This window comes from Eptesicus fuscus, chromosome 23 (assembly GCF_027574615.1).
Source record: "Eptesicus fuscus isolate TK198812 chromosome 23, DD_ASM_mEF_20220401, whole genome shotgun sequence".
Taxonomy (NCBI): Eukaryota; Metazoa; Chordata; class Mammalia; order Chiroptera; family Vespertilionidae; genus Eptesicus; species Eptesicus fuscus.
Genome location: NC_072495.1, coordinates 21,723,472 through 21,746,321, shown reverse-complemented (window position 1 = coordinate 21,746,321; position 22,850 = coordinate 21,723,472). Strand labels below are relative to the sequence as shown.

The following is a 22,850-nucleotide window of genomic DNA, read 5'->3' as shown; positions in this document are numbered from 1 at the left end:
GTAGAATAAAAAACTGGAGTTTCTTTTCATACAAACTTATTTATTTGGATTTTTTTATATTTCAGATTATTGATACATTCAAAGAGTAATTTTAATCTCGACATCCGAGTGCAAAAGGTTAAAAGAAATCAGAACTTGAGAGAAATGGCTGATTTGAGGTGTGGGGCAAAGGATGTCCAAGATGAGCTGGAACACCTTAACGCACCAAATAGTAAGGGAGCTATCAAAAACAACTGGGTATTCCCTTTGTAATAAATCACTTAATTCACTTAACTGAATTCATTCAACTTTAGTGTGTTTCATAATACAAAAGTTTTTTTTAAAGGGACAACATGACCAGTAATGCTCACGACAGAAAGAGGTGGATCAAGAGAGGTTAAGACTCGCAGACAATTTAGATTTTGGCATTAGGTCGAAATACTGTTCTTCTCCCCTCAGCAAAATGTTTGTGGCCATTCAAATGATCAACTTAGCAGGGCACATTAAAGGAACAATTCCTTTTAACAGCAGCATATTTCTTTAATATCCTTTGGCTGCCAAAATTATGAGATCGCAGGAGGAGTTATCCTCAGCCAAAAGTCCATGAGTAAAAATGAGTAAATGTTTAAATGTCACAGTTCAGGAATTAACATGTGTTTATGTAAAATCATTTTAATTAATAAAGGCTTCCAAACAATGTTACTAAGCCTGGTTCAGTCCACAGAAAATGGAGAGGGAAATAACAGTAGTGGTTCTCTCAGCTCCCCACTTGATGAATCTGAGACTGCTTGCAACTTGATCAGTTACTACACTCACCTGTTTCAGTACTTACTTCAGTACTTCCCTTCTGTGCTATGTCTAACCTTTTGGGCTAAGGTTAAAAATTGATCCAAACCAATTACAATCTTAAGATCATAATCAAGAACAAGAAGCTTTATATTAAAAAGTACACCAGCCCAGGCCAGGTGGCTCAGTTGGTTGGAGCGTCATCCGTGCACCAAAGGGTTGCTGGTTCAATTCCTGGTCAGGGTACATACCTAGGTTTTGAGTTTGATCCCTGGTGGTTGGGGTGTGTTTGGGAGGCAACCAGTCGATGTTTCTCTCCTTCCCTCTCTCTCTCAAATCTATTTTTTTAAAAGTACCCCAAGGGCTTATTTCATATGTAATCTACTTTTGGAATCCAAATGAGGAAATATATAGAACTTACTTTAAAAACCTTTCAAAATGTTTGCACTGCTGCACAAGAAAAGAGCTTTCTTAATCAGGGTCCACGAGACAGAACACAACTTCTGATGATAGCTTAGAAAGAAGCACTTGCAAAAACTCTTTACTACCTCTCAGGATCTGTCCCATACCCCCTTTTTATCCATACCCCTTTGGGATCTTATTTCACTGTAATGTACAATTCTTAGCAGCAGTTTTTTCTCTCTTTTTGGGGAGAGAAGAGAGGTCATGTGGTCCAGTAATTCACAGAATTATTGCAAAGTCATTTCAGTTTCTCCAAAATCTTCCCACAGAACTGTCAATAAGCACATACAAACACACACTCATACAAAAGAAAAAAGATAACATAGTATAACCTCTTGTAAAAGCCTTATCTGTCATTAAACTTTAATGTCACTAAGTCCTGTATAATCCAATGGACAATCAAAACTGCTATGATTTTGTGCTTTTCAAGCATCTAAACACGCGTGCGCGCACACACACACACACACACACACACACACACACACACACACACACAGTTTTTGCAAGCAGTCGGTGAGTCTTACTGGCTTGTGTGTATGCCACACCCTGGGAGCTTACCATAACCGTGCAGTCCTCTGAACCGCTGGCAATGACTTGATCATTATGCGGGCACCAATCTATGTCAAGCACTGGTCCTGTGTGGCCACATACTGTAGGGTAGGATTTGTCAATTCGACCAGTCTGAAAGCAGAGAGAAGCAAATTTATTATGTAACGCCAATGCCACAGAGTTTGTGTTTTCTCAGACCCATTTCTCCTTTATCACCTCCACCCAAAACTCTCAATGGTCTATTAAAAAAATCAAAATTTCTAGTACACAAAGAGTTTAATCAACTGCATTAATAGACATAGCAAAAAATAATACAAAAGTCTTTTGCCAAAGTGTTTTTCTATGATAGCCAAATTATAAATTATACATGTGTTTCTACTACAAAAAACTTGATATTACTCAAAATGCAAAATATTAACTTTTAATATAATAACTTAATATTCTTGAATATACAAATTAAAGTATTGGAAATGAACAGCAAAGTTAAGATAATAAAATTAGCAAGCAACATTAGGTAATAGAAAGAAACTCTTTAGCTATTGCTTAGGGGCTCAAGGACATACTACATTTTACTGTCTGTCTCTCAACTGCCTTCAATCAATAGAAATGCCAGCCGAACAATGTAATTAAATTAACATAAGCTTAGATCTTATCCATTATCCAGTCCTACATCTCATTAAGAATGCAGGTTTTTTTATTTAAAGTATGACATATGTCTCCTTCCCCTGCCCCCATTGACCCCCACTCCCTGCCACTCCCTCCCCTCAGGACAAGCCCTCACCATCTCAGTGTCTGTGACCATTGGTTAAAAAAATACAGTTTTTAATGTTGGTCATAAGTAACCGTCACAATTTGCTCATGGTACACATTTGAATCAAACAAGCCAACCTGGCTTAGACCATTTTTGTATTAACCAGAGCAAATGCTGCTGTAACAACAGGTGTTCAAAAGCTACTTCGTTTTCCAAACAAGTTAACGTTAGTCCATGCTGAGGTTCTTACAAGCTTTAACAGCTGGTGAACAAAAACGAATCACTGCCACACAAAACTGAACCCTTTTGTTGTTGCTGCTGCTCTTGTTATGGCAAGACATCACAACACTGGGGACCGGGGCAGGCTTCTGGGCAGTATTAGGACACCACAAAGCAAATCTCAAAAAATACCAAGGAATCAATATCCTGTAGAGCATGTTCTGAGTACGATGCAATACAATTAAAAACTGAAAAATATAAACCAAAAATCTCCAATGCATCTAAAAAAATTTAAATTTACTAAATAATTCAAACAGAAAATTATAATAGCCAACAGACGTCTAAACTGATCAATAAATACATGATTGCCATATTGTGATTTATAAGATATTTGATCTTCATCCATAGTTCCTGGTTCACAGCTCCTAAAACCCTTAAAATTTCCTAAGTGTTGAGAGTGATAAAGATATCTTTTGTATGCTAATGAGGTGACTTTTGGATCCCATCCAAGGGTGGAGGCTAGTAGTCAGGAGAACCAACCATGTGATTAGAGGTTTGAAACCACTCCCTGACCTGTGGAGAGGGTAGATGAGCTGGAGATTGAGCTCAGCGCCAAAGGCCAATGACTTAGTCAATCTAACTATGAAGCCTCCATAAAAACCTAGGAAGATAGCTGGTTGGTCGCTTGGGGAGCACTTCCCATGCCATTACGCCATGCCCCAAGCTCCACAAGGACTGTCTCTCAACTGCCTTTGTAAGGGGACCTCACAAAGGACAGAAGCGCCTTTCTTGGGGACCTCACCTATGTATCTCTTCATCTGGCTGTTGACTCGTATCCTTCAATAAACTTTGTAATAAATCAGAAGCCTAGCGAGTAAAGGAGTTTTCCTGAGTTCTGTGAGCTATTCTAGGGAATTAATCAAACCCTTGGAACATCACTTTGTGAGTCAGAAGCACAGGTAACAACCTGGACTTGTGACTAGCACCTGAAGTATGTGTTGGGGGAGGGAAGCAGTCTTGTAGGTCTGAACCTTTAACCTATGGAATGTGATGCTATCTCTGGGAAGACAGTGTCAGAACTGAGTTGAATTCTCTAGCACCCTGCTGGTGTCTGAGAAGTGCTTGTTGGTATGGAGAAGTCTACATGCACACACAGAAATTGGGTCTGGAAACCCTTCTCAATAACATATCAAAGCTTGTGGGATATAGCTAAAACAGATCTTAGGAAAAAATTTATAGCCTTAAATGCATATATGAGAGAAGATGAAAAATTAATGATGTAAGAATAAACCCAAAGAACATAAAATTATGAGAAGTAACAAAAAGAAAATAAATAATAAACTGAATCAACAAAATTAGATATGGAAGACAAAAGGCACAAATATCAGATATAAAAAAGGGACATAATTTGGTAGAAATTTACATGATATGAAAATACTAGGAATAACATTTGATAATAAATTTGAAAAGTCCAGATGAAATAAGAAATCTCTTAGATAAAAATCTAACTTAGCAAAACTTTTTCAATAAATAGAAAACCTGAATAGACCTATAAGCATAAAAGAACCAGTTAAGTATCATTCCACACAGCCCCATAAATCAAGCAGTCACTAAATACCAAAAATCACAAGTGAACTTTACCAAACATTCAAACAAATGTTCCCAGAAAAGAAAGAAGAGGAGCACTGCTGACCTCGTTACACAAGTAATGTCCACCTAGATACAAAGGACAGTATATGGAGAAACGTAAATCTGAGACTTATAAATATTGTTGCAAACTCCCTAAAAAATAAAAAAGTAACCCAAATTCAGCAGTGTGGGTTGTTCTCAAAAACCATAAGCAAGTGAAAAGACAAGTTGCAGACTGGGGGAAGATATATATATAACCTGACAAAGTCAACAGCAACCTTAACAGAATAATGGGCAAGCGATATGAGCAGAGAATTCACAGAGAAGGAAACCGGAAAAGCCAACAGATATATGAAAACATCATCTCATTGTAGTCAGGGAACAGCAAATTAAAACAATGAGGTAACATTTTACACCTATTAAAATTGGCAACAATTTGGAAGTCTACATATAAGTGCTGGCAAGGGTGCTGGGAAAGAGGAACTCATAAAAACTGATCACAGGAGGGACTATCCCACTACAATCCCTTTTGAGAGCAATCTGGAAACAGCTGGAGGTGACGATGCCCACCCCTCGGCAGTCCCACTTGTAGGTGGTCTGTGAGAGGAAAGCCCCATGTTTTGCACAAGAAGGATATTAACTGCAGCACTGTGGGAATTGTGGAAAAAAGAAAACAGAAGCAATTTCACTGTCCTTTGGTATGGGAATAAGTATCATATAAAAGTTTAACAGACACAAAATAATAGTCTGTTTAGATATATACACATGTAATAGAAGTACAAAATATGATACATACCAACTTTGAGGAAACAATTACCTCTGGGGAAGGAGGAAGAAGTAAAGATGAATGGTATCTTAGCTACATCTGTTATGCTTTATTGTTTTTCAAAAAAGATATATGAAACAAACATGGCAAAATCTTAACATTTGCTTAATCTTGTGGGTGAGTACATGAATGCCCTATTATTTTATTTTTTGTTTGTTTGATTTGTATCCTATTTTTTAAAAATAATAATACAATAAAGTTGAGAAACACTTGTTTCTAACTTTACTTATATATATATATATGTATATATATATATATATTTTTTATTTATTTGATTTCAGAGAGGAAGGAAGAGGGAGGGAGAATAACATCAATGAGAAAGAATCATCAATCGGCTGCCTCCTCCACACCCTCGACTAAGGAGCCGCAACCCAGGCATGTGCCCTGACCGGGGAAATGAACCGTGACCTTCTGGTTCAGAGGTAGATGCACAACCACTGAGCCACACTGGTCAGGCTAACTTTACATTTTTAAGTAATCTTTACTCTCAAGGAAAACAGTTTTTCTATCTGAATTGTTTATTGTATCCCAGGGTATCTTAGGCTCTCCCCAGCAAACCAATTCTGAACTTCCAAGGACACCAAATACTTTTTTTCAATTTGGGTTAAGAAGAGCTTTTGCTCAGACATAGAACAATTTTGGAATCTGGAAGTGCTATTAAGAGTTGTTCTTAATTATGTACTGAGAATCTTACTAAATGACTTTTTTTAGGTTAAAATTAAGCAACCCAGGCTAACAGGTAATAGCTATAACCAGTATTTGTCAGTCAAATAAGATATTTGAGCAGTATTAAGCATTTCTGCCATTCCCAACTCAGTCCCTACAAGTTTATAGCATACAAGCTCTAAGCCCGGAATCTGAATGTTATTTAAAGGGCAACTACCACGTATTTCCTTCCCTCCTTTCTATCAAAAACAAATAACAACTAACACTTTTAGAGTGCTTATGTTACATGTTAGGAACTGTTTGAAAGCCCTTATATCTTTTTTTCTCACAAGTACCTTTATGAGATAGGAACTTTATCATCCCCATTTTTCTAAATAAAGAAATTTGAGTACAGAGAAAGTAAAAAAGTAGAGATCTAAAATATCACTAGATTTCTATAGGGAAAGAAAATGTACACTAAGCTATGAGATGAAAAAGGCACTAAAATAATGCTGAAATTATTGGCAGCTGGTTATCAGAAACAAGGAGTTAATAAAAAATTATATCCTACAAACAGCTGCTTCCTCTGGTTGTGACATCATCATAAATCTGTACAATAAATAAAACAGAAAAAGCAGCATCATATCGCAGCACAACAGAAAGGGAATTGACTAAATGTCTGATAGTGATAAAGGAACAGAAAAAAAGATGAAAGTGTGAGAAAACTGGCATTTTAAATCTACAGTACCCTGATCATTTTACATACAGTATGTTCACAACAGTCAAGAACACACATTCTTATAAATGATGGTATTTGTACACACACACACACACAAAAAAAAAAACCACACACACACACATTCTTACCCATAACAAAATAAATTTTTTTTTAAAAAGCACAACATAGTCAACCAATGAGTATATGTATATGTCACTAAAAGGGTGGAGCTGGGCAATTTTAAACTGCTGAGAGCTCAAGTACACGGAAACTGAAGGAAACCATACAATAATGGCCTTATATGGTAAAGATGAGAACACATCATTTCTGAAAGACATTTTGCACTAGGATCTAAATGAGAATGCATTTCTCATTCATACCCATGACACATCCTCATTTATCATCCAGTGAATAAACCAAGGAATCCATGTCTAATTTGCTAGACTGTGAAGGACCATTCACAAATACATCCACGGAAGTCATGGTGACATACACAGCTTACCTGCACCTCTGAGCAGCAAATTTAAATGAATGCTGAGGCTGGAAGGAAGATTTACAAGAATTTAATGCCTGCTTTTAACTATCTTTTTTTTTACTAAATGGTGATTTATTTTAAGAACTACCCATCACTTTTTCAAGACTTATTTATAGAATAATTTCATTTACTAACAAATGAGTCCACTGTTTCATTAGGGATGTGTCTCCTCAGTTGCATCATCTAGAACAGCACTACTTTTCTAGCATGGAATTGAATATTTAGCTGAGAATTGTCAGTCAGCCAGTTAGACCTCCCATTTTAAACAAAGCTTTTTATTTATTGATTACTTACTAGTCCTAATCACATGCCACAGACCTGTTATTGTACTTCTTTCGCTACAATTCCAAATGGTGGGAATTACCAGCAAGTCAACTCAAGTGGTAAAAATGACCAACACCAAGTTCCCCTCAGGCTTTGGCCAAGAGTCCAATTCAAAATTCGGGACGTTAGTGAAATAGGTCAGGACACTAGCTTACAGACTTTATCTAAAAGATCCAGTGGCCTGCCAGGGGCCAAGCAACATGAGCCCCAGGGAAAATTCCACCTTCAAAGTGTGTGTACAGCTGGCACAAGAGAGAAGTGTGACAGCACAATTTCCATGTGGCTGGCCCAAGCTGAGGCTGATGGCTTTGACGTGTTCCAGCCAGCAACCCTCACAGGGGCAGAAAACCTCCTAGACACCAGCACTATCATTTGCTTTAGGTTTGGGGAAAGTCCTCAAACATTTCAAAGCAGCAAAATAAGACTCAGCAGAGCTCCTGGAGACTGAGGCTTCAACTAAACTTACAGAGTTAGGCAACACTTTCGACCAATGGGCTTTTTTATTTTTTAAAGGGGAGGAGGGTGAAATAAAAATTTAAGCATCAGTTAATACATAACTTGATCTTAACTGCTCTAAGGAGGAATGTGTGTAAATTTGCAAAAACATTCCTCCTTAGGCATACAAAAGTCAACGTAACTCTCATAATTCTAGCTGTAAGGATAACTGCCATCAATATCAATGGAAAACAACCACTGCTTCCACTTGCGCCTAACGGTGTGTCTTATTTTTCACACCTCATTTCAAAAAGGATTCATACTTAAGAGGTACGCTCATCTTACATGCCAAGGCCAGTACTGTGCAATCAACACATTCTAAATATATACTAACAAACATGTACAGGAATCTCACAGACACGTTTCTATAAAGGATTTCCACTCTATGATGTGGTTTTAAAAGAACTAATGGTGTATTACAGATGTACCCGCAGACATTATAACATTATCAAACTCTCAAAATTCAGCATTGGATGCTTCCAATATAACCTATGCATTATATAATGAGAATCACTGATCAGCTGCCTCCTGCACGCCCCTTACTGGGGATTGAGCTGCATGCAGCCCAGGCATGTGCCCTGACTGGGAATCGAACCATGACCTCCTAGTTCACAGGTCGATGCTCAACCACTGAACCACACTGACCAGGCCAGAATAATTATTTCTTAATATGAGAATGGCCCCTCACATGATAATTGTTTTAGATCCACACTTTAGCTTGTTCAGTATTAGGTTGAAGAAGCTACCAAACTGGTCCTAAGGAAAATCAACCTAATAATTACTGGTTCGCTCAAAATGTAAGATATTGTTAAAGCCACAGAACACTATCCAGCAAGCTTAGTCTTTCTCGTAACTAACATGTTTTCATAAACCTAGTAAACTCCTGTGGTGATAAAAGGTGACACACATTAATCTTATCAGTCAAATCAAATAATTCCTTTTAAGATGCACAAGGTATTCCACATGCAATTTCTTTCTAGTTTACATTCTGGAGTTCAATCAAAGCCCAAGCTCTTCCAGGGTGCTGGGTTCTGGTTGCTCTCTATACTGTCTCCCTGATCTAGTCCAGCACAGGCAGCTTCCCAGTACTTTTCCAACTTCTAACCTACTGTCATCTTAGTATCCAGCCATTTTAGAATCCACTAGAGGCCCAATGCACTAAATTCGTGCACGGGTGGGGTCCCTCTGGGTGGCCTGCAGGGATTGGGCCAAAAACCGGCAGTCCAACGCCACCTGCAGCTCATACCTGCTGCTCCCGCTCATCCCAGCCCCACTGTGCCTGCGGCGGGCTCGTGCCCAATCAGTCCTGATCGGGAGAGGCTCAAAACCGCTCTCCGACATCCCCCAAGGGGTCCCGGATTGCGAGAGGGCACAGGCTAGGCTGAGGGACCCCACCAGTGCAAGATTGGGCTGGGGAGGAACCACAGGAGGGTTCCAGGGTGTGTCCAGCCCGTCTCACTCAGTCCCGATCAGCCAGACCCCAGCAGCAAGCTAACCTACCAGTTGGAGCATCTTCCTGTAGTGGTCAGTGCACATCATAGCAAGCGGTTGAGCAGCCTTAGCATATCATTAGCATATTACGCTTTGATTGGTTGTTCAGTTGTTCTGCCATTCGGTCTATCTGCATATTACCCTTTTATTATATAGGATTATTATAATTTGTGCTTATTATACAGACTGATTATACCACCCTCTGATGTAAGGGCTTAAACAGCCCTAGCCCAACCTAATGCAAAGAACAAGGTAAAAAGATTTTCCACTGTTCATCCCCACTTTATATTCATAAAAGTTTTCGTTTTAGGAAAAAATGCTAATCAAATTCACTCTTTGTGCCCAAATTTCAAGAACTTTATCTTATTGTCCCTAAATTAAAAGATCTTTTCAAAGGCATTGATAACTCATTACTGGCCTTGAAGTATACAGTAAGAATTTTTTTAACTCTCAGCAAGGAGAATGGCAAGTCAAACATGTGCTCGGAAGCACAGGAAAAGTTTCCAGCCCAGGCATAAGGGCTCCATTCACAATGTGCAGAGTTCAAAGGAGTCAAAAAAGGATGTCTACTGAAGTGGGTTTTCCTTTTTATTCAACTTCCTTTTTCTTGTAACGGTATTATTTATGTGGATACGTGTTCTGTTGAAAACTCTTAGTGCCCTGTTGCCCCACAGGGAGGAGCTATATTGACTGTGGTCCCAAGACAGGGGAGAAGTAGCCCAGATAAAACCGGGGCTTCTGCAGCAGACCATAAGGACTGGCACACACAATATATGACTTGTTGACAGGCTGGTCACTGAAGGTGACGGCTCACATCCCAGGAATAAAACCTTCTGAGGAGGTTTCACTTTAAATGAACCAGAAACACCAATCTAAGAGAAGTTGCTCTGAAATAAAACACAGATGAGATTACCCAGTCCTGTAAGGTAAGCTAAGCACTAAAGCTGCCAGGGAGGGGCAGTGTGGTTCTGCAGAGACCTCACCTGCCTGTGAGTTAAAAAAAAAAAAAAAAAAAGTCTTTATGGGCACAGTGAAATGACAAGCAAATCATTTTGCCATCAAGTGTCCTCTTTACAACTGTCTTCAGTTGTAAAAACCTGAGAGAAGTTACTCTAAAACAATGGATATTTTATTATCAGAAAGCAAAAAAGTGGAAAAGTTAATTAACATCTCCTTAACCACGCCTAAATTCCCAATGGTGACCAGAGAAGCTATATTCTCTAACTTCCTGACTTAACAAAAAAATTTATGAAGTGAAAACCTCATCATTGCAGACAAGTAATTTCATATGATATTTATGGTCTGAGAACAAACAAAATCTAGAAACCCAAGATGAGGTAGAAGAACCAAGTCAAAATAAAATTCAGCTTCAAAGCAAAAGCTGAAAAGCAAAAGAACTACTGATGTAAGTACAAATATAGGAAATTAAAACAAAGCATCCAGCATCAAATTAGAGAGGAGAGTAACCGGTTGCCTCACCCCTTGCACTGAGAAAATGACACTGGAGGTAATCTCCCCTGGGACCCTCTGAGAATGATGAACTCCAGGGCTCCCCCTTCCAATCCCAGTTCTACACTGGTTTGCCTACAAGCCTCAGAATAAAAACCCACCCTCCTTGAAGTGGGGATGAAAAGCAGAAAAAAATTACAACGATTTTAGGTAAATGCCTTGGGCTTCACGGCTGAGGCAGTTCCCGTCTTGCAGCGGCTGTAAATAAGCAGGAGGACAGGAGTAGAGACCCAATTCAGTAGCTTGTATCATTTAATCATGACTTAAAGTTCAGCCAGAGAGAAACCCAAGCCACCGCTCCTCTGAGAGTGCCAACACGTGCTACATCACTGGTCCTCCCAGCTCAGCCTTCCTTGCACTCAACTCAGGTCGCATCCCTAACCAGCACTGATATTCAACTTGGTAAGAACAGAAAATTTGCTACCTATGGTTATAAAGTGGCTCTGGACAAGTCAGGACTGCAGAAATTTGTCCATTAAACCTGAGTCTATTTCAGAGTGTTCTGCATTCAAGAACCTTTTCTTCGCTGCTTTCCGGGGCCTGGGCCATCATGTTGATGCACTGAGGGCTTTTGCCGGCAGCACTTGTCTTGTGCTCTGCACAGACTCGGGCTCCAAAAAACAGGAAAGAGTTAAACGTTCTTTGCACTTGACTCAGTGGCTTCCCTTCACCACACACTCCCAGATCCCACCGTTCTCTGAGCCGCTGTGCAGCCAATCAAAGCAAAGGAAGGAAATTATCCTGGCCAGCTGACAGCCCCAGAGCTCTGATGGCCATATATGGTAAAAACCACTGTCAGAGCCTTGTCAAGCCTGCGGGCCGGCTGCTGTGGACATATCAGTGAACTGCAGCAGTTCGAGAGGCTGGCCAAGGAAACACACAAAGGACAGGCAGCCTGCTCATCTCCAGGGGAGGGGGGAGGAGGGAGGGGGGTGGAAGCCGTCATCTGCCAGGGCACACTCTGAGTCACAGTCACTCACTGTAATCAAAAATAGCCCCAGGGTACATTGTGAGGTTCCTTCTGCCAGGACTTTGTGCACCATTGTTAACTGAGGTTGAGTAGAGTGTCCCCCATCTCACCCCACCCTCCATAGCAAGACTATGGAAAACGGAGTCACTGGGAGAAAATGAAAAGGCCCTTCTGTGGCGCTTCATGTGATAATGAGACCGTGTAGGGTTCACTCGCTCCTGTGGCTGGCAGCTCGTGACATAATTTGGAAGTCATTGTTCTGCACCTGGTGCCTTCCCCCTGCCTCCTCCAACCTCCCCCCACCCTCACACTCATCAGGCCTCCCAGCCTTTCAGGGCCCATACAACTGACAGTTTAAGGTGCTCAGGGCATCAGACAGTGTCTATTTCAGGAGACAGTGAATGGGCATTCCAGGACACTGACAATGAACCCCTGCCCATGACACCAAAACCACCATGGGCCCAAAGTCCACATCTGTACACAGGGCTATTGGCATTGCTACCCTTGTCCAAACGGAGTGCCGCTAATTGTGGGAATGGAAATTGCCTGTCAGCAGTGTACAGTAAGGGGGGTTGGGGGAGGCGGGGTTGCAGCCAATGCAAATCCAGCAGGTGCTGGGTAAAAGCACCATCAGAGGCTGCCATTTCTTTTGAACTAGTCCAAGAAAGAAGGCACCTATCAGCATGGCGCCTGGCACTTAAAATCTCAAAAATGTGAACTGCTGTGATTTCATCATTCATTGCTGCTGTTTCTGCACAAGACATGGTATAGACGAACCTTAAGACAATTTTCTGAGCTGACAGAATCAAAGCCCTGACAGGCCAGTGTTTTTGTTATTAAATCCCTAATCCCAGAGAAAGATGCAAAGGATTAAGTGTCAATTAGACTGCAGTTTCTATACCTACCGCCCCACCCCCAAAATCTTTCACACTCAGTGGGGGGAAAATATTAATCAAAAATATACATGTACGAATCAAACCAAGATTCAGAGACCTAAATTCTAATTCATGAAAGACTCACAGCTCTGGGCAATCACTCAATCTGAGTTTCAATTTCTGCAACTGAAGAACAGAGGGATGACAGCAGTTCCACAATGTGCAGAAACTGAGACTCCATTTAGGTGGGGGGCCCTCTAAGCATATTCAGATATCATTTTGGAGTCTCGTTTTTAAGACTATAACATGAAGTCACTGCCTTTTCCTGAAGCTGATACAGAGGAAACGTGCAATGTTGTTCCAGTTATAACAATAATCCAAAAAATGTAGAACAGTGCTTATTCTGGTTCTCCTCCATAAAATGATCACGGAAAAGACCAATTTTGCACTATTTACAATGGGGGGAGCGGGGGGAAGAGAGCCAAGAAATGTGATTTTTCTATCAAAAAGCTATTCTTCAGCCCAGCTGGCATGGCTCAGTGGTTGAGTGATGACCTATAAACCAGGAGGCCCCGGTTCGAGTCCCGGTCAGGGCACATGTCCAGGTTGCGGTCTCGATCCCCCAGTGTGGGGCGTGCAAGAGGTAGCCGATCAATGATTCTCTCTCATCATTAATGTTTCTATCTCTCTCTCCCTCTCTCTCTGAAATCAATAAAATACTGGTATATATATATATATATTTTTTTAAAAAGCAGGTATCCTTCAGCTTCTCTTAATCCCCCTCCAATCAAATATCCCATTTCTCCAACACTAGAAAGGTCTATCCAAATTCCCAGAGATCCAGGAATCTGAGGGAAGAATGTGGCTCCCACCTCATTCTTTGCCGTCCCAGAGCATCTCTTTTAACTCAGTTTAGGGAATTGGCTGGGCTCTTCTTCTGTTTCATCTCTAGCTCCTACACACAGGAAAACCTGAATTCTAACAGAATATTCTGTGATGACTTCCTTGACTTCTGAGCCTCAGTTGGAACTCATCTCTCATTGCTGTGTGAGAGCCCTTCATACACACACAGAGCTCCCCATTGAAGAGATCAAGGTCAACTGTTATCAAAAGTTAAGAGCAAGAACCCAACATAGGTCACGGCACAGAGCAAGTGCTCAAATGTCTAAGGAATGAGTATGTGAACAAATGAATGAATGTGATTTCTAAGGAATGAATATGTGAATGAATGAATGAATGAATATGATTTTTTTAAAGTACTGTTTTAGATTTCACTAAAACTTACACAATTAGCTCTTTATATGACAATACTTTAAAAAATCATCTTTACATGTAATAAGTTCATTGTAAAACATTTTGTAAAAAGTACAGGTATTATAAAAAAAATAAAAATCACCTTCAGACCCACCATCAATGTTAACATTCCCAAAAAACAATAATGTAATTTGAAGTTATGTATAAGATAGTGAGTATGACCTTATAACATATTTTTAGGTTATATTACAGTATCATAGAACATAAGGATCTTGCCATATAACATTAACTTTCTCTTGCTTCTATATAGAATCCCCCAATTACTCATAAGATTTATTTAAGAATGTTTATATATATATATATATATATATATATATATATATATATATATATTAATGGAATGCTTAAAACTATGAAACGGCCTTTTAGGTCATTGTGAAGTACTCATTTATGTATCATGTGACCTCACATTATGAATCAAGCACCATATTCTGAGAATACATGTATGAGTTATCAATTGCTGCTTCACTCTAAAACTCAGCTACTTAAAGCAATAAACATTTATTATTTCACACAGTTTCTGAGGGTCAGAGTTGAAAAGCAGCAGTTATCTGGGTAGTTTTGGCTCTGGATTCTCATGAGTCAAGGTGTCAGCCAGGGACGCAGGATCCATTTTTAAGATAGTTCCCTCACATGTTTGTTAAGTTGGTGCTGGCTACTGGTGGGAAGTCCTATGGACCTCTCCACAGAGCTGCTTGGAACATGGAGGCTCCAAAAGAGATAAAGTAGAAGCCATGATGCTTTATGACCTTGCCTCAGAGTCACACTCCACCAACTGCACCATATCCTCGTGGTTATACAGTCAGCCTATTTAATGTGGGGGCACCACACAGGGCATGAACACAAGGAGGTAAGAATCCCTGGAGGCCACTACTACAATAGCGTAAAGCAAGACTTTGGAGAACCTGTTTTCAAGAGCTACCATTCAAACAGCCATCCAGTTTGCATCCTCCATCCAAGTGAATGTCAGGGGATCAAGAGCATGTCATTCTCACTGCCCTCCCCTTATCTGTTAAGAAGGAAGAAAATAATTATAATACAACGTGACAATGAAGTCTGTGGTACTAGTAGCATGGGCAAGAATCCAAAGAATGATTTCCACTGTCCCAGCAAATTAAGAGGTAACAAGTGAGTTGGACACTGAACAATTAGAATACTACTCAGAATACTGACTGAAATGAATCAAGATTTCTTCCTCAATAAACATGGCAGAAAAACACTCAAAACAGCCCTGTCAACACAAGTTCTATGAGAGAATTAAGTCCTAATGCCCTAAGGAAGCTACTATAAGTAATGAATTAATTTATTTCCTATGCATCTAGAAGGCACAGCCATGTCCCATCCTTGAGAGAACTAAGAAAACATTCATTGAAATGATTTTCTGTAGGGCTGAATTTTTTCACAAAACCCTAGTTGAGAAAGACCACAAAATGAATTGAAAAGATAGTTCACAGACATAAATATAGCAAGATCTCAGCTATTCCCACACACAGTTCCTAAAATAAATGGCAGAAACGTACATAACTATATATAAGGTATACTAGTATAAGGCATTGTACAACTATATCAGAGGAGATAGAAGGACAGAGGAGATTAACAGAGCCAAAAGGTTAACAGAGACCTGGCCACACCTATCCCATTAAGGACTCAGAGCAGAGCTGCTCTCTAAGGCAGTTGAGGATGAAATTAGCCATCACTCCAATACTAGCAGGTAAGAATAGTTTAGGGAGGAAGGGAGAGAGCAATTAGGCAAGATAGGAGCCCTTCAATTTGCATCCTCCATCCAAGTGAATGTTAAGAGAGCAAGAGCATATAATTCTAACCAACTCCCCCCTCACCCTTATTTGTTGAAGTTAGGATTTACAGGCTCACTGTGATCTGAAATTCTGGTGCACGTGCACGCAACCACAAAATGGTGTGATGTGTCTGAATGCCCCACATGGTTCACAACGGGATGGGAATGCCTCAGTCCTATATCACGAGTGCAGCTACTCTACACAGGAGAGGCTTGTTCATGCCCACGTGGTAGAGTGCACGGGGGACTGGGACAAGGCAGTTCATGCAGTTGTGGTGGGAAAAATCCCTATAGCCCAAACCACAAAGCCAACTTCTGTTCAGCAAGACTGCTATTTATTATTCAGCCTCTGAGAGACCAAAGAATAAGAAAATGCATACTAAGCCACACCTTAAAAAGTCATGACAGAATGGCATGCCATAGCTTGAAGGAAGCATTACAAAAGAGATCCTGAATCACGTGTTAACCTAAATCGCCCCACCTCAGAGCTGAGTCCTTTCCATATTCCTCTGACAGTGACCTCTTAAAAATCCCACTTTCTCTAATAAAACCTTCCTAACAAAAACCTTGTAAACCAGCTAAAGTAAACATGTATTCATTCCTAAACTTGCCTCTTGCTATGTATGTGTTTTAATGTATGTCCCTACTACTCTCTCCATATTCTATTTTAAGTCCTGCAAAACAGAGACCGTGATTCTCCCGGAATCTAACCACAAAAGCCTCCTGAGGTTGCAATAATAAGCCCTATTTACAGCTTACACTAACTAGCTTTGAAGAGAAGAAGAGAAATTCAATGAAGACCATGTTTTTAAATGGGAGCCTTTCTGAAAGTGTCACAATACATCTTAAGATCGATCGATACATGCATATTCAATATTAATATGTACTGAGAGCCCCGATAGCATCACCCAAACCAGTCTGCCTGTCTATATTCAAAAAAAAAAAAGTGTGTGTGTGTGGGGGGGGGGGGGGGGGGAAGCCGGACATTACCAGAAGTCTCTGGGATAGTTATTAAAAACCATACCCCTAATTTTAAAATAAAATAAAATAAATACCCATCTCCTCAAGTTCATGTTTAGAGTAATCCCAGACTGCTATCAACACATACTGGAGCCCAACACACACCTAGAGCATCATTTCCTATGATCTTGATTTCAAGCATCACCTCATGTTATATGTGCAAATTTGATTTTTCTTCACTTTTAAACAAAAGCAGCCCACGTTATAAAACTAAAAACTCAACTCCAAAACAGATCATGGTACTCCAGTGCCTTATCTTGGCTGACAAAGCTGAAACGTCTTCTCAGCTGGACACCAAAAACCCACCACTAAAAAGTCAGGTTTCCCAATGCTCCTTGCTCTTGGTAAACAAATAAACTAAACAGTTGTGAGGACCAAATGCAACTGGCATTAATTTCAAACTCCCACTCCAAAATCAGGTTTAAGTACAGTTATAAGATTGTCATGTATTATTTGCCAATAAATAGCAATGTTCTCCACAGAAATAAAAGTATCCAAGTAGAAAATTAAATTTCCATTTAATGAAAAATTCTCCTTTAAAATATCATCAATGATTCCGCCAATTAGAAGATGCATTTGAAAACACATATCGAATTTGTTCCCCAAAGGCATCCGTCCCCTATTTCTGTAGTGAAATGGTCCTATTATGTAATATCACATCAATCCAGTCGCTAAAGTAAAAATCAGATGTTAAAATAAAACAAGTTAGTCATAAGCATCTGAGAGAAAAGTACAAGAGAATTGGAAGTTTTCCCAGTGAGAGTTTTTCCTAAGGAAAAAACACCCAAATGGGAAACAATACTTTGACAGAAAACCACTTTATTGTAACCACTTTCAGAATCACATGGTCCGTAATGATGAGACGTGCCCCTAGCATGCATGGCTCAGACTCAGGGAGACCCACTGTTCTCAGCAGAGTGGAAACAGCTGTAACGTGACCCAACACCTGCATCCTCACCAGCACTGAGCCCTTATCAGAGCTCAGGACTCACCAACTTTTTTTCCTCCAAAAGCTAACTAGAAAATTACTCTTTCCAGGTTCTCTCTCACACAGCAACACTGCCCCCCCCCCCCCCCCGTCCAACCCTCTCAATTATTTGTGACTCTGGGATTTCCTGTTAAAGCAAGTACAGATTTTCATCCACAATATTCAAGAATAGTCAGAAAATCACAAATCTCCCATCTTCTCTGTAGTGGAAATGACTCTCTGGATGGAGTAGGGAGAACTGGGAAGCCCAGTGATGCAGAAGGTCACACAAAATCACTTTCAGTGAAGATCCTTTATTTCTACCACTTGTTAACACTGTTTAGATCCTATGCTGAAACTTACTGTTATCCAGACTTGAAATCTGCATCACTGGGAACCTTTTCTTGAGCTTTCATTTCATTTAGCATTCAAAAAAACTAAAGTCTCAGTCCTCATGACTTCACACACAAAAAAGATGGTCTTATAAATTTCTGCCCAAATAAAAACGATTGTTTTTAAACTTTACCTCTGGGAAAAACGTTTGTGAAAAGTGGATGACTACTAACCAAATCATAAAATTCCTTGCCTGCCATGCTCACAGCATCATTATGATAATCTTTTTCATCCACAGAGGTCACGCCCAGAACAGAGTTCACCTTTCTGTTTAATGATTCTCTATTAGAGAAAAACTGATGTGGTTGTAAACTGTAAGGAATGAAACCTCAATTACATCAGAGTCTAATGGTCTGGGCAATCTATTACAGTGTTTAACAAAACAGAAAGTCAGATTACTTACCTTGTGCAAAGGGAGCACAAGGAACGCACCTCCCCCACTTGCTTCAATGATTATGGCAACAAATCTGGGATTGACAGCGCAAAAGGAACTATCCCAGGTCACTCGAGAAACACGGATGTCATCATAACACTGGTCATTTTTTACCGCTTGTCCAAATACATGCCGAAACTTGCTCTGTCGTACCACTCGCCTCATCGTGTCTGTAGGAGAACAAAAATTATGTTAAAGTCATGCACTCAACTGAAAGCTTTACTTTTACAAAAAAAAAAAAAAAAAAAGCTCTAAGTAGAAAAAAACAAAAACAGAATGGTATGGCATTCTGTCTGCTCTCCTAAAAAGGAGCCTAATGGCAAATCCAAAATTCCTTGAGCAGCACATACCCATCGAAAACTGAAAATGCGTCAGGGAAAGAATTACAAAGAAATGAAAAATTCCTAATTCAAGATCCAGAAACTGCTCATCAGTTTAATTTCAGGAAAAAGATCAAGACAAAGAATGAAGAAAAATTAACCTTTCAGGACTGGGTGGGAATTGAAAGATAAGTAAATTCACTCTCTCCCCCTTTTAAAGATAAGAAAACTCCAAAGTTAAGTTATGTAGTAGATTTGAAGCTCAAGAACCCCTCCCCCCCAAAAAAAGATATGATACTGTGGCTTTTTCCTCAGTCTGCCAAGGTAATTTGCCCCCAGACATCAGCACTCTGCTGTCTGAGAATTCTGCCCGCTCACAAGTGTTTCCACAAGACCAACTATGAGTAGTAGAGAATTCAAGAAATATAAGCAACCACCCTTGTCTTCAAGAGCCTTCCAACACAGGCATTATAATCAGAGCAAATCAGAACCAAACTCCTGGTGCTGAGTGCTACCAGAAATCTGGCTAAGGCAACTGATAGGTCAAAAGCCAGGTCTCAAAAAAAGAGTAGCAAGGATTTAAATGGAGAGTAATGTGATAAAAATAATGTTTGGGATGACAACATACTAGTATTTTAGACAGGAAGAAGCTAAAAGCAAGGTTCTGGGCTAAGAGCTGTGACAATAAGCCAGGCCTGGAAAGGCCTGGAATGACTGTAGCAGTAGCAGTTGGACAGCGGAACGGAAAACCTCAGGGAGGGGAAATGAACCAGGATGGTTTTTCACGTCAGAGTTGATCATTCACCTGAGGGAGGGGTGTTATTCCTGGGCTTCCTCCTGGGTCATTTCAGACTCCAAATTCCACTAGGTTGTCCGATAGACATGTACACTGAAAGCTTCCTGCTTTAAGATCACCAGGCCCCACTGGTGAGGTTTCCTAGACTGTACCAATGTAATTATCCTCCCTGTTAATGTAGAACATTCTGCTCATATTGGCTAGGATAAAAGGCGCCTGGAGAAAACCTAGTGGAAATGGAACATGGTCAGCTGAAAACCAGTCATTCTGACCCCCATCAGGTACAGAGGACAGCTAACACCTGTCCACTCATGCCAAATGAGACACAAGGTAGGCTTTTGCTAATGGCTTCCCTCTAATTCCCTTTCTCATGACGCTGGGCCCATTGCTAAATGCAAAGGGAGATCATTGATTTTTGCCAGTCTCTTTCTAACCTTCCAAGGCATGTGCAAAAGTCGCCTCTCTCCAAGCCTGGGGCATGTGGCTGGGTTGAGGCAACAGACCGTTGGCAGGCAGTTGAGCACCCATGTTCCTCAGCCCAGCTGTTGCCAGACCTTTCCAGCTGACTACCAGGACCATACATTTAGAGTACTTGGTAGAGGAGATGGCAAATTATTTGCTTCCACTTGGCCAGGGTTCTTCATTTGTGAAACAGTGTGAATAATTCTTAAGCATGAAGAGATAAAGAGCTCCCATGAGGTGGTGAAAACCACAAGAAAAGTACATCCATACAAAAGCCAATGTACCGCCAGCTGGTTTCAGGATCCACTTCCCTACACAACCATCTGCACAAGTTAGCAGAAGCTCAAATCCCAGCAGTACCTTCTAGCAAGTGTTTCAAAAGTAAGTTAACATAGAACTAAGGATTGCACCATATGTCAAGAGTTAATATTTTTCATACACAAAGTTCTTACAAATTAAAAACATGAAAATCCCAGTAGAAAATTACACAAAGGACATGAAGAGGTAATTTACAAAAGAAATACAAATGGCATTTATCTCCACTCCTTCCTGGAACCCTAATAAAATGGCAGTCAAAGAATAAAAGCAGGTATAAACACCAAAGGACAAGAGAAAGGTCACTGAATGGAGCCTAAGAAGACTGCAAATAGGACAACCAAATCTTGGAAGATGGAAAGCTATCATATACATGCAACTGACTGAAGTGTGAATGTCCTCTGTCCTCTTGAGTGTCTCAGGAGGAAGGGCTCATTAAGAAAACACCAAAGCCCATGGAAACCCCAGAGCACTCAGAAGAGAAACACGGATGTGGGAGAGGGGCTACAGAGAAAATTGAAGCCTAAATCAGAAGCAGCTCAACACCCAGATCACCCTCTCCACTGCTGCACAGAGCACTGCCCCGCCCCCGCTCCAGCAGAAGCCAGACTGCATGCCCTGGGCAGGCTGACACGTAGCACGGGTGAGCACAGGTAGGAACAGGTGTCACACTGACAATGTGGTTCTGTACAGTGGAGTCTCCCTTGTTACTGGGGCTCCCAAAACACTGGCTACCGGCCTAGATACCACCAGCCCCATCTGGTAAGAGATCAGACCTCACCACCCACTGTGAAGTCCACCACTCAACCAGACCCTCGGCCCACAGGAGGTCAACTTTTTGTGCCAACCTTTTAAATGTGAATGGACATTTGAGGAAGGCCTCTAACTTGAAAAATAGACAATTTTCCTCTTTACTCAAATAAACTAGATATCATCTAATCTCACCAGCAATATAAACATGGATAAATATGTGAAGTGCTTTGAATATGTTAGTGAAAGGTATTACACAAATCTGCTGGCTAACTTACATACTAAAATATTTTTAAAAGTCACTTCTATATTAGACACAGTGACAACTTATTTTCATCCTAACTGCATGGAGTCAGAATGATATACAGGCTCTTTTGCTACAACCATAGATTGGAGTGTCAGCTACAGAGCAGAGACAGTGAGAAAAGTCAGTGCTTCCACAGTGCTGTGCTGACTGAGCCAGGCAGGTCCAAGTGGAGATTGAAGAGCAGTGTGAGCCCATTCACATCCAAGGTTGAACCTGATCTGGGCTCAGCTGTCCACATGTGGCCCACGCAGCTGCTTTTCCTGCACATAACAGAGAAAAGCAATTAAGAGGGCAGGCTCCAGAGTCAGACAGCCTTGTGAGTGAGAAGCACAGCTGTACCATTTACTTCCTGGCCATGGTTCAGTGGGGCAAGTCAATGAATCTCCTTAAGTGTCAGATTCTCTATCTGAAAATGGGTACAATACATATAAAGTTGAAGTGATCATTAAATGAGGTAAGCACTTGGTGATAGGAGTGTAGCAAGAGATTAATATGTGAAAGCACCTTGTATGGTTAAACACACATATCTAATTACACAATATGTGTCAGCTCTTACCATCCTAGAACTTTACATAAGGTAACCCAGATTCAAATTCTAGCTTTACCATTTATTAGTAACTTACTTAATCTTTCTGAGCCTCATTTTCCTGATCTATAAGAATTAGAAACAACATCTGACAAAACCCAGGTCCAGGTGGCTTCACCACTGAAGACTAGCAAACATTTAAGGAATACCAATACTTCACAAATTTTTCCAAAGAATAGGAGAGGAGGAAATGCTTCCAAATTAATGTTATGAGACCAGTATTACTCTGATACCCAAATCAGACAAAGACATGACCAAAAACACCAAGACAAATATCTCTTATGAGTATCAATGCAAAAATCCTCAACAAAATGCTAGCAGACCAAATCTAGCATAAAATGCATTCATTATATAACATGACCAACTGCGACTTATCCAGGAATGCAAGGTTGGGTCAACATCTGAAAATCAGTGTAACATATATCAATCGAATAATAAACAAAAATCACATAATCACCTCACACAGAAAAGCATTTGACAAAATCCAACACTCTTGCACGATAAAAACACTCAACAAACTAGGAACAAAAGGAAACTTCCTCAAACTGATTAAAAGCAAACAAACACAAAAACACAGCTAACAATATCCAATGGTGAAAGATACTTTCTCCCTAAGATCAGGAACCAGA

The 22,850-nt window shown here is 40.3% G+C and overlaps 1 protein-coding gene across 1 annotated transcript in view; it reads right to left on the bottom strand.

Moving 5' to 3' along the window:
• Positions 1-22,850, bottom strand: part of CORO1C (coronin 1C) — a 62,695-nt gene that overhangs the window by 17,902 nt on the left and 21,943 nt on the right. Inside the window, exons 2-3 of the mRNA XM_008142506.3 lie at positions 18,656-18,855; positions 1,786-1,908 (exon numbers count right to left, since the gene is read on the bottom strand). Of these exons, the coding sequence (XP_008140728.1) occupies positions 1,786-1,908; positions 18,656-18,850 (318 nt within the window). The 5' untranslated portion in view covers positions 18,851-18,855. The remainder of the gene's footprint in view (positions 1-1,785; positions 1,909-18,655; positions 18,856-22,850) is intronic.